General features: G+C 44.5%; 1 protein-coding gene across 4 annotated transcripts in view; it reads left to right on the top strand.

Moving 5' to 3' along the window:
• DIS3L (DIS3 like exosome 3'-5' exoribonuclease) overlaps window positions 1–12,595 on the top strand; it is a 33,856-nt gene that overhangs the window by 15,961 nt on the left and 5,300 nt on the right. For 2 of the 4 annotated variants that reach the window (XM_059180868.1, XM_059180869.1), the window contains exons 5-11: window positions 1,654–1,830; window positions 2,971–3,049; window positions 4,233–4,412; window positions 6,066–6,235; window positions 7,330–7,491; window positions 9,150–9,397; window positions 10,177–10,269. In XM_059180868.1, coding sequence (XP_059036851.1) covers window positions 1,654–1,830; window positions 2,971–3,049; window positions 4,233–4,412; window positions 6,066–6,235; window positions 7,330–7,491; window positions 9,150–9,397; window positions 10,177–10,269 — 1,109 coding nt within the window. Of the gene's footprint in view, window positions 1–1,653; window positions 1,831–2,970; window positions 3,050–4,132; window positions 4,413–6,065; window positions 6,236–7,329; window positions 7,492–9,149; window positions 9,398–10,176; window positions 10,270–12,595 lie in introns of those variants that run through there. The other 2 variants (XM_059180870.1, XM_059180871.1) reach the window with 2 other exon arrangements.

Here is a 12,595-nt window from a genome sequence, read left to right on the forward strand (position 1 = left end):
ATTCCGGGGGCGCTGGATATTAATGGCAGTGTCACTTGTTTTTTCTGTTGCAATACATCATGTCTTGTTCCTGCAGAGGACAGTTGACTAAAATCACATTTTTCTACTTTTTGTTAAAATTACTTTTCTTTGTAGTTCAGTCAGAGAGTACCATTTTCTTCGGTCTAGCATCTCCTAAGCAAACTGTGTGACCAAAGGCTTCATAGAGGCAAATGATGACAGGAAAAAAAGAGATACTTTTGGGGTTCAGATGAGAAGGAAAGCTAGAATTTCCTATGGGGACTTGAAGTGAGCTGGGAAGAGTGAAGACGATAAATCCTCAGAGAGAGGTGGTTTAAGTGGCAAAGGTTTGATGGTGGTAAGCGACCATGGAATCAGGGTACTGACTTAGCACAGATACTACTTCTCAAAAGACTTGGGAAAGAAAGGAAGTGATTTGAATAGTACCCTGCAGTCAGTGGGAGAAATGCCAGTGTTGACAAGAAGAGTAATGTGTTTTCTTATTTATTTTTTTTTTTTTTTAGGATTTTACTTATTTATTTGAGAGAGAGAGAGAGACAGATCATGAGACAGATCATGATCAGAGGCAGGAAGAGGGAGAAGCAGGCTCCCCTCTGAGCAAGATGCCTAATGCAGGACTCGATCTCAGGACCCTGGGATCATGACCTGAGCTGAAGGCAGACACTTGCAGATTGAGCCACCCAGGCACCCCTATAATGTGTTTTCTTCCCAATTTGGGGAAAGAGAGTGTGCTAGACTCTACCTTAGAAGACTCTGCCTTAAAGTTGAGTTAAAAAACACCCGTAAAACTGATGTTATTTAGTGAGAGCCAGCCATTTGGGGGAGTGTACTCCAGACATAGCACAGCTGGCCTCAACACACCATACTCTTGTGGGTGGTGCTGGGTGTTTGATCAAGGGTCTCTCTTACAGACATTACACCGAGAGGTGCAGTAACACTCAGAAAGTCTGCGTGGAGGGGACCCTGGCTGCTTGTTTCAAAGATACATTTCATACCAGGTCATCACAACTAATAGCAACTACTACCCGAGGAATGTTATCACATCTGTCGACAGTCACCAAGACTCTGGGAGCTTAGAAGGCCTGAGAAGAATAGAAAGTCTTTACTTTGCCCCTCTCTGCTTATTTGACATAGCCAGTGGGCTGGGGCAGGGCGGGGTGGGGGAGACATTTCCACAGACACTTCCCTCCTTTCTATTTTTACTTGCTTATTTAAGTTTCTTAGAAATTCAGACATTTCAAGATGAAAAAAATAAAAACAAAAAACAGGAGGAGAATGCGCACAGAAGAGCTGTCCTCTCATTGCAGGCCATTGTCTGCAGCAGTGAGACGCATGGGAAGAAAGGAAGAACAGCCATGCGTGCTTGCGTGCTGGGGGCGGGGGGAGGAGATTCAGAAGAGCAAAGTAAGCATTCCATAGTAGGAAGGTCCTCACTGGGGTAATTTGGCCCACTTCCGGGATTAGTGAGGGGGTAGAAAGCTCCAGGAATGTGAGGCTCGGGGAGGCAGTGCTCACTGAACACCCCCTCTAGCCCTTACACCCTCAGTTCCCTGTGCAAGACTTTCTGTGCCTGCCAGCAGGCAGCACCATTATCTTCTGACCATGCTCCTCTTGTGCCTTTATTAAATGCAGAATTACCTGGACAATTTTTGGCCCGACTTAAAGGCCGCCCACGAGCTCTGTGACTCTATCCTTCAGTCTCGACGGGAAAGGGAGAATGAGAGTCAGGAGAGCCACGGGAAGGAGTACACAGAACATCTTCCCCTGGAAGTGTTAGAAGCTGGCATTAAATCGGGACGCTACATCCAGGTGAGGGGCGTCACAAAGCGAGGGCGTTGGCCTGGCCAGCATGTTTTCTTCTCTGCTTTACTGGCCTGTCACGGGCCTTTAATTTCAAAGGCCATAAACGAGATGGGCACGAATAAGCCAGGGCTGTCCATGTCCTAAGATGATCGGGAGTCGTTCTTCCTGTGGACACCATGCTGTCTGGTCTGGTGCTACTCTCTCATCTTAATCAGGTTGGATATTGAGCGTCACACAATTACCCTAATAAATGCCTCCACGTCTCTGGAAAGAGATGTTTTTGAATCAAGGTATGGAGATCTGACAAAATGGTGAAGTTTGGCTTCTTCGCTCCTTTGCAATTCTCCTGCCCCTTTCAGGGAGTCTTTTGTGGTCCTCCAGGACCCAGAACCCTGAACCTGGAAGCTGTCAAGCTATCTTGAGAAGTTATCAGGTAAAATTACTATTCAGATTTCGACAGTTTGACATGTGTGCATGCGCAGTTCGATTACATCAGCAGATTTGTGTTAACTGCCACCACTATCAAGATACAGAACTGTTACATTGTGAATCTGATATTTTGGACAAGCAGCTCAGTTTTTACATAGTCCAAAGTTTGAGAACACGCTGAAGTCCCTCTCTAAAGCGTGGGCATTTTAATTATTATTATTATTATTATTTTTTAAGAGAGCATGGGGGTGGAGCAGGGGCAGGCAGAGGGAGAGGGTGAAAGAGAATTGTAAGCAGGCTCCATGCCCAGCAGGAAATCGGAAGTCAGACGATTAACCGCCTAAGCCACCTAAGCGTCCCTAGGTGGGTATTTTAAATGAGCGTGTCTAGAGCAGCTAATGCTTCTATCTGGCTAGTAAAGTTTACGGCATTCCAGGGAGGATGTTTGAGGAAGAAAATTTTTTAAAGACCACTCGTCACTTAGGTAAGATAGATCCTGGCACTTTCAACACCTGGTGTAGCCAAGAATACTTCAAAATGATGGTATGTTCTCTGGAGAAAAGAAACGTTACTGATGAATATTTCTCCTAAAGGAAGGGATCCCAGACCTTAAAAGAATATTTTGGGGATATTTTCACACACTTTTTGCAAACTGTACCTTTGGAGGCAAAGTGGGCAGAAAAAAAATTTTTCAATTGATTTTTATTATGATTTTAGGGAGTCCTGAATGTCAACAAACACAGGGCACAAATAGAAGCTTTCGTTCGACTTCAAGGAGCCAGCTGTAAAGATTCAGGTTCAGTATAAGCCTTACTTAAATTTCCGTACTTCATCTCTATTCTGGTATCACACAGTGAAGAAAATGAAGCTGAAACTGTCGCATCAAAAATGCCGGTCAGATTACCCCTACTCCCCCCTCCTGTTTTATCCATAGTTTCTGATTTTATTGCAATCAATTTGTAAAAATGAGAAGAGCTAAATTTTATTGAGTACCCACTTTACATCAGGCACAGTTCTAAGCATTGAAAGTAGATACCATCATTGTCTGGCCCCTTTTCTTCCTGAGGATCCACAAGGTTACTGGGAGGAAAGTGTAATAAAGAGAAACAAAGTAGCTCACCCGAGTTCTCACACCTGGCGAGCAGGCGGACACTGGATGTGCCGTAGAGGCATTGTCACTGGGATTTCATTTTTTTTTTTTTTTAATTTATTTACTTGACAGAAAGAGATCACAAGTAGGCAGAGAGGCAGGCAGAGAGAGAGGAGGAAGAAGGCTCCCGGCTGAGCAGAGAGCCTGATGTGGGGCTTGATCCCAGGACCCTGGGATCATGACCTGAGCCAAAGGCAGAGGCTTTAACCCGCTGAGCCACCCAGGCGCCCCTCCTTTTTTTTTTTTTTTAAACAGAACCTTTTCAAACCCACTTTCCTGAGCTGAAGGCAGAGGCATTAACCCACTGAGCCATTCAGGGGCCCCGTCACTGGGATTTCAAGACACTGCCCAGTGCGGCCTAACTGGAATAATCTTAAAAGTGATGAAAATGAAAATGTGTAAATGAGCTGTATCATAATAGTGCATAGGTCCTGGTCTTCAATGGCAGGGTACAAACACCCTGAAAGTCAAGGGGATGTGGCTGGATGGGAGGGGAAAGAGAACTTCTCCCGCTGGCTTCTGCTCAGGAGTCAGGCGGGGCCTGTGGTTCATTGGGCTGCTCGCCACTCCCTGGCTGCATGGCCCCTGTAGGCCTGACAAAATTCCAGCGTGGGCTTCCATAGGTTTGTGCGGGGAATGGTCACTTGCCATAGAGATGGGCAGAGGAAGCCCTTCTAAAAGCACGTGGTGTAAGAGGACGTGTTGGCTGTGTTTCTTCATTCCTTTGGCCTCCCCTTTGAAGGAGGAAGCTTTTCTCCGCAGGGCCAGTGTGTTGCATGTGGCAGGCCCCACAGCTTTATGAGGTCTCTGTGTGCCTGCCCAAACACAGGTTTAGTCAGTGACATCCTTGTCCACGGGATGAAGGCTCGAAATCGCTCGATTCATGGAGATGTGGTAGTTGTGGAACTCCTGCCTAAAAATGAATGGAAAGGAAGAACGGCTGCCCTATGTGAGAATGACAGTGATGACAAGGCCTTGGGAGACCCCCCGAGTGAACCCATGCCCACAGGTGAGCCCGCCGGCAGGCCTCTTGGTTTCTGGTGTTCCGAAGCACGTTTATTTGTTCTCTCTCGAACGATCTAGAAATACCAGTTATTAAGTTTTGCTGTCATTTCTTTTCCTCCATTACCCATTTCCCCATCTCTGCTGATTGATGTTATTATCCTCAGCATCCAAATAAGTCATCATTTTCCCCATCCTAGAACAGAACAAAACTCAAAATCCTCTCAAGTCCCACATCCCATCCAGCTGCTGCCCTTTCCTCTGCTTCAGTGTGTGGCAAGACTCAGGGAGACTGCTACCACTGTGTTCTCTCTACTCATTGTCTCCCGAAGCCGCTACATTCAGGTGTCCCCACCGCCCAGAAACCTTTGACCTCTTGTCAAGGGCACCAGTGACCTCATTGCCTACAGCCCCGGGCACCTGTAACCCTTGGCAGCATTTGGCCAACAGATTGCTGTGTCATCTTTGGCTTTAGGTGCTTTGCCTTCTCTGCTGGGTGCTCCTTCTTGGTCCCTTTGCTGGAGCTTCTCCATCTTACAGACCTCTGGGATGTGCCTGGGTGGCTCACTGAATGTCCTCCACTCCTCCTGCTCTGCTTCTCCAACCCAGACCCCCTGCTCAGCCTCTGGTGTCGTCTCCTCAGTTGTCTGTTTGGCATCTTCCACGGAATGTCCAATGGGTACCTCCTACTTAACACGCCTGATAACAAAGTCCTGATTTCTAACCCCAAACCTGCTCCTCCCCAAGTCTTCCCCCTCTCAATAAATAGCAATAGCAGGTTCATTCTACGCGTGGCCAACCCAAAGGCCCAGGGATAACCCTCCACATTTTTCTCACTCATCAGCAAGTCCCATGTGGCCTGAATGTGGCAGCTCCCATGCTTCGTCAGATCTCTCCTGATAGGGTCCTCTAGAACCCCTTGATGTGGTCACCCCAGTCTCCGCCTCACTGGTTTCCCTGCTCCCTCCCTTGCTCCCAATGGCCTCTTCTCCACATGGGAGCCAGCCACAGGAGTCCCTTTAAAGGGCTTTGGGTCCTGTCATGTCTCTGCTTAACGCTCTCTAATAACTGCTTCCTGTTTCTCTCAGAATAAAATCCAAAGTCTTTACCATGGCCTACATGGTCCCACCGGCTTGGGCTGCCTTCTGTCACTGTCTTCATCATCACTGCTCTTGCCACATTGACCATCTTGACTTCTGCACTGAAAACAGGCTTTCCCCAAACCTCCTCACGCCAACCTCTCTCACTTCAACTCTCTGCTCAGATTGTCACTTCACTTAAAATAGCTGCCATTGCTGACCCTTTGTCACTCTTGGTCACCTCATCCTGTTTTGTACCTTCCTTAGCAAACATCGCTACCTTTCCTGTATTTACTTTTTATTGTCTGTTTCCCACCCCTACGGACACCCAGACTAGAACATCCACTCTGGAAAATCAAGAATTTTGTTCTGATGCTGCTACATTTCCTGCACCTAGAACAGGGCTCATTAGGACAACTCTCGACTTGTGTGGATGTGCTTGAGACAAACTGAACGTTGTGTTTCCTGTTTTCCTTCCTCACTGCTGAATGAGTCAGCATCCAGAGAGGTAACATCTCACCATAGAAGGCCTTGTTTTGTTTTCTCCCAAAGGCAAAGTGGTTTGTTTTGTTTTCCCAAAGGCAAAGTGGTGGGCATCCTTCAGAAGAACTGGCGGGATTACGTGGTGACATTTCCATCCAAAGAAGAGGTCCAGTCTCAGGGCAAAAATGCTCAGAAAATCCTAGTTACACCTTGGGATAACAGAATTCCCAAAATCCGCATCAGCACTCAGCAGACGGAAGCGCTCCAGGTAGCTGCCATTGTACTTTTCCTCCTGTCTTTGCTGGCCCTCCCACTCCACCAGGAAACGCAGTGCCTTTGCATAAGAAGGGATAAATTATTGATGGCATCTGGCATTTCGAGATCCTGTTTTTAAAAAATTCGAAATATAAGGAACCGTCTGTTAAGCAGTCCTTGGTTAATAAATGAAAGCCAGAGAGAAACTGTCCTAGAAAGAGCCGTGTAGGACAGCTACAGAGTCCATACATTATCTGGCTGTCCAACACAGAAACTTTCAATAGCTATGCTTTGCCAACACTAACAAGCTTTCTTCCAGCTAGCGATACAGAAATACGATCTCTCTGCCCTGTAGGGATGATCTAGTGGTACTTCACCAAATTGATTATCCATAAAGGAATATAGCGCTGGAGGGAAGATATAAACAAGGAAGTTAGAAATTAACTTACTGTGGCAAAAAGCACAGGCATGGCCCAGTTTCATTTGCCTGATGTTCTGCAGTTTGTAAATGAGACTTCGTAGCCAGACGTCCCCAGCCAGTAACCAGGTCTTGGTGCACCCATCGCATCCTTGGAGGCCTTCTGCGGGCCGTCGGAGGCTTCTTGCAGCCCTCGCTTCCCAAACCCGTGGTTTGCTGGAACTTGGAGGCGGTGGGGTTCAGTTCACATTGACCCCTCCCTCCCCACTGAAAGATGTCCATGAAACTTAGCAAGTAACTTCAAAGAAAGTAGAAAGTAACTCCCACACTGGCAAAATTGAGATTTTTGTTTTGAAACGGAATTTGTACTATGCACCATGGGGTTTTCTTTTGTGTTGCAAATATTAACTAGAATCTGTCGCAGTTGGCTTTCTTTAACAGAAATTTGCAGCCTCCTTATTGGATGTAGAGGGATATTGCCTCCTTCCAAAGCCTTGGGCTGAGCACTTATATAACCATCTGGCAATTTAGTAAAACAGCAAGAACCAAAACAAAAAGCAAAGCCCACTGTTCAGTCGGCCATTCTCTTTGGAGCTTGATGCTGTGTATCTTGTGTGTCTACTGCCTCTGACTGACCCACTTAATTCCTGGAGCTGGGCTGGTGGGGTTTCTTTTCTCTTTTTGTGCAGGACTTCCGGGTGGTTGTGCGCATCGATTCCTGGGAGTCGACATCCCTGTACCCAAATGGACATTTTGTGCGTGTTTTAGGCAGAATCGGGGACCTGGAAGGGGAAATTGCGACCATCCTGGTGGAAAACAGCATTTCGGTTGTCCCTTTCTCCGAAGCTCAGGTCCGGTTTCCCGGAGTCCTTTGGTCTGGTGAAAGACATTCTGTACAGTTTCTTTTTGCATTTGTTTGTTGTTTGTTTCATCATTAAGAAGAAAAATCTCTGTACTGTGTAACCACTCACGAAAGTCACAGATAATGGAAGCAGCTCACTCCTCTCTGTTCTGTGTGTGGACCAGACTGAAGTCAGCTTAGAGTGCATAGTTTCCCAGAGCCTCACAGCTTTTTACATTTTCCAACTGTGCTTAAAAATGGTATGTCAGTGGCTTATTGTCAGTGGCTTATCGCCCCCAGCTGCAAAGGTGCCTGGTTACAGACCCTACTGGGCTCCACTCCCCGTCCTAATCACTCACCCACAGGCCTGCACAGAGCCATGGGGAGTAGCTTCTAGGGTCCCATACATCTCTGACCTGCGGGTCACCAAGTCATGCTCATGAAACAGTTTTTGTAACCTTTGCAGAAAACACACATTCAATAAACCTAAAACATTAGCTATGTTCATCACTTTATGATCTTTTACAATCCTCATAGATCTTGTTTATCATTCTTGCATAACTAGATCCATAGTGTGCCTTTGCTATTTTCTGTTCTGCTTCTTTCACTTCCAGCTATTTCTGTGTATTGATACAGCTATGTCTTCCTAGTTAATGGCAAATTATTGCATATCAATGTACTCTGCTTAAGTCTTCCTTAGTTTTGGGGCATGGGGCTGTTTAATTTTTCAGTAGTAGAAGAAATGCCACTTCAAACATTTTTCTAAATACTGCTTTTTTTTTTCTTTTGCATCATTTTTCTTGGGATATAATCCTTAAAGTAAGATTACCAAGTCAAAGGGCATAAAAAATTTAAGTGGCTTTTATTTGTATCAGCAGATTATTCTCCAGAAAAATTGGACCAGTTTGCATTGCCATAAAAAACATATGGGTGTTCTTATTTTCATTATAGTCTTTGACAGAACAGGAGCTGTAATAGTAAAATATTTTAGAATATTTTACATTATTAAATTTTTATGCTTAACATTAGTTTCTAGAAATTATTTGTTGACTTGTTTTGACAGCTCTTAGTGAAAATGTTAGAATAAAATAAAGCATGGTGTAGACTTCACAGGACTAGAATTTTCTCTTCCTGTTTAGCCTACTTAACTGCAAATTGATGGCCTAAACAGGTAATAATAGAGAGAAAGTGCCCTAGATTGGTCCCACTTAAATTATCTTTAAGGAGCAGGCTTTTAGTACTTGGGACATATTGGGGTTTTTTTTTTTTTTTCAGAGCTTGACTTGAATTAAAAGCTCCACTGCATTTAAAAAGTGGATCATTTGAAAGTGGCAAGAGGTTGCACTCTTTCTAAGCCACCATTCATCCTTGTTCTGGCCTGCATAACTAAAGAAGCTGCTGGAAACTGGCAGACTGTAAGGGTCCTCAAAGACAGGGGACTGGGTCTTTCCTATTGGCTCCTGAACTTTCCAGAGCCTAGCACAGTTCCTGATACACATTAGGCACCTAATAAATAATTATCAATCAAAAGAAGTAAACACATTAATTGCAAAAGGTAACGGGGAATGAATGGATTTCTGTGAGATTGCAGTGAGAATGTTCCAGAGCAGAGTTTCATAGGAAGCCTGTGGTGCGAGAATTGCTGAATATCTGACTGTCATCATATAGATGTGTGAAATGCCAGTCAACACACCAGAAAATCCCTGGAAAGTGAGTCCAGAAGAGGAACGGGAACGGAAAGACTTGAGGGAAACCCATCTCGTGTTCAGCATTGACCCAAAAGGCTGTGAAGATGTGGACGACACGCTCTCAGTCAGAACCTTAGCTAACGGCAACTTGGAACTCGGGGTCCACATTGCAGACGTAACACACTTCGTGCCACCAAATTCTTACATCGACATCGAAGCTAGGACAAGGTAATGCATTTTGAGACCAACGGTGTGAGTTTGTATTTGGGACCTTCACCTAGTTCATAACTCCCTGTTTTCAGAGTCTCAAATCAAAGATTTCCCAGTTTTGTGCAATTCTGCAAATCCCTTCTAGAAAAAAAGGGGAAAAATGGAGGTCCACTTCCCCTTTCCCTATAGAGAAATAGTTCCTTGATCAATTTACCTTTCCTTTTTTTTTTTTTTTTTAAAGATTTTATTTATTTATTTGACAGACAGAGATCACAAGTAGGCAGAGAGGCAGGCAGAGAGAGAAGGAAGCAGGCTCCCTGCTGAGCAGAGAGCCCGATGTGGGGCTCGATCCCAGGACTCTGGGATCATGACCTGAGCCAAAGGCAGAGGCTTTAACCCGCTGAGCCACCCAGGCGCCCCTCCTTTTTTTTTTTTTTTAACAGAACCTTTTCAAACCCACTTTCCTTCCAAATTGTGATGAGTTAAATTTTTCCTGGATGGATACTCTTTCCTATAAATACCGGCTCATTACACTCTAATTTTTCTTAGACAGCTAAGATTCATGTCACTTTTTCTTTCTTTTCTATATCAGTGGAAGAATATTCAGCCCAAGGCAGTCTCCCTTAGAAAAGTGGGAACGTGGGAATAGCTCCATTACCCAGTCTGCTGTGCTTTATGAAAAAGCAATAGCCTTGGGGGATTTGCACTATGGACTTGGCGGTTTCCCTCCCCCACGGCCCCTGCGGCCGGCAGCCGTGCTACTGAAGGTCACACACCCACATATGTGTCGTTCACAGGGCCATCACTTACTATTTAGCGGACCGTCGCTATGACATGCTGCCCTCCATCCTCAGTGCTGATCTGTGCTCCCTTCTGGGAGGCGTTGATAGGTGAGTTTGTTCATGATTTTTTTTCTTCAATCACCAGGGCTTGTCTTGGCTCTTCTGTGCTGTCCAGTGCTTTGCTTCTGGTCTCTTTCTCCTCTGCTTTTGAATACACTCTGCCCCCCTGTTCTCTACCCCCATTTTTCCCCTGTCCCCTCTGCGCCACTCATTTGTAGGCGGTTTTTCTCTAGACTTCCCTGCCCTTCCTGTCGTCTTTTCTGTACGTCTAGCTGTGAGGCCGCTTCTCCCTCTGTTGTTGGCTTTTTAAAACTCAGCTAAAAGGCTAGGAACAAACGTGGACGACTTTGTGCATATATATTCCCTGGCTGAGGCTGTTTTGCATGAGGACCATGAACTTAGGGAGTCTTTTATTTGTGGTAGTTAACATTTATATCTGTCTTTGAATACATAATAAAACCATATAGTCCAAAATTTATAGGTTCCAAAAGATATTTCATGAAAGGCTCCCCTCCTGTCTCTTTCCCCCAGTTACCAAGTTTTTATGTATTTTTCTGGATATAGTGCATATACACACAAATGTAGACATGTGGTCTCTCTCTCATACTCAGATTGTGACGTTATATGTATGGATGCTATTCAGCTGCTTGCTTTTTATTTCTCTTAACAGTGTAGCTTGTAGATCATTCCATATTAATAACAGTTGCTTGTCTATGGAAATTTGGATTATTCTCAGTCTTTGGCTATTACAAACAAAACTGTACTGAATTACATGGAACATAAGTCATTTCATATATTTTTTAAAAGATTTTATTTATTTATTTGAGAGAGAGACAGTGAGAGAGAGCATGAGCGAGGAGAAGGTCAGATGGAGAAGCAGACTCCCTGTGGAGCTGGGAGCCCTATGTGGGACTTGATCCCGGAACTCCGGGATCATGACCTGAGCCGAAGGCAGTCGTCCAACCAACTGAGCCACCCAGGCGTCCCGTCATTTCATATTTTTAAAAGTAGAGTATAGGAGCGCCTGGGTGGCTCAGTGGGTTAAGCCGCTGCCTTCGGCTCAGGTCATGATCTCAGAGTCCTGGGATCGAGTCCCGCATCGGGCTCTCTGCTCAGCAGAGAGCCTGCTTCCCTCTCTCTCTCTCTGCGTGCCTCTCCATCTACTTGTGATTTCTCTCTGTCAAATAAATAAATAAAATCTTAAAAAAATAATAATAATAATAAAAATCTAACAACAACAACAAAAAAAAGTAGAGTATAACTGACAGATAAATTCCTAGAAGTGGAATTTCTGTGTCAAAGGGTAAATGCATTTGTGTTTAGATAGATGTAATCAAATTGCCCTCCATAAAAATTACACCAGTTATATTCCCACCACCGATGTATGAGAATGCTTGTTCCCCAACAGCCTTACCAACACAATATGTTGTATTTTTTTTTATCTTTGCCAATTTGAGATGAAAATTGTATCTTACTTAGGTGGTTTTAATTTGCACTTTTCCTATTATGAATAAGGTTAAACATTATTGTGTATGTTTAACACTCATATATGTATGTATTCTTTTCTGTTTCTATAAAAGGAACTTTCAGGGGCGCCTGGGTGGCTCAGTGGGTTAGGCCGCTGCCTTCGGCTCAGGTCATGATCTCAGGGTCCTGGGATCGAGTCCCGCATCGGGCTCTCTGCTCAGCAGAGAGCCTGCTTCCCTCTCTCTCTCTCTGCGTGCCTCTCCATCTACTTGTGATTTCTCTCTGTCAAATAAATAAATAAAATCTTTTTTAAAAAATAAATAAATAAATAAAAATAAAAGGAACTTTCAGGTTCCGTTCCTTTTTTTTTTTTTTTTTTTGCTCTCCATCTGTTTGTTAATAATTTGTAAGAACTCTACATATTAGGAAAAGTAGCCCTTTGTTTTTATATGAGGTGCAAATGTTGCATGTGTTTTTAAACAGAGTGATGGTAAAGTGGGTCTTTTTTTTTTTTTTATAGATTTTATTTATTTATTTGACAGAGATCACAAGCAGGCAGAGAGGCAGGCAGAGAGAGAGGAAGGGAAGCAGGCTCCCTGCTGAGCAGAGAGCCCGATGTGGGACTCGATCCCAGGACCCTGAGATCATGACCTGAGCCGAAGGCAGTGGTTTAACACACTGAGCCACCCAGGCGCCCCGTAAAGTGGGTCTTTATTAAGTGAACTTTTTTTGCTAATTAACCCTCCATCGAGAGTGATATGATAGTTCATTGTTATTCTTTTGATTTGAAAGGCTTTCTTCTTTACTAGCAAGCCCACCAGACTTGATTATCTCAGTGCTACTCTAGTGTAATCAAAATGGAGAACATTGTAACATTACATGTGAACTCGTTTCAGATATGCTCAGA

The sequence above is a fragment of the Mustela lutreola genome, chromosome 7 (assembly GCF_030435805.1).
Source record: "Mustela lutreola isolate mMusLut2 chromosome 7, mMusLut2.pri, whole genome shotgun sequence".
NCBI lineage: Eukaryota > Metazoa > Chordata > Mammalia > Carnivora > Mustelidae > Mustela > Mustela lutreola.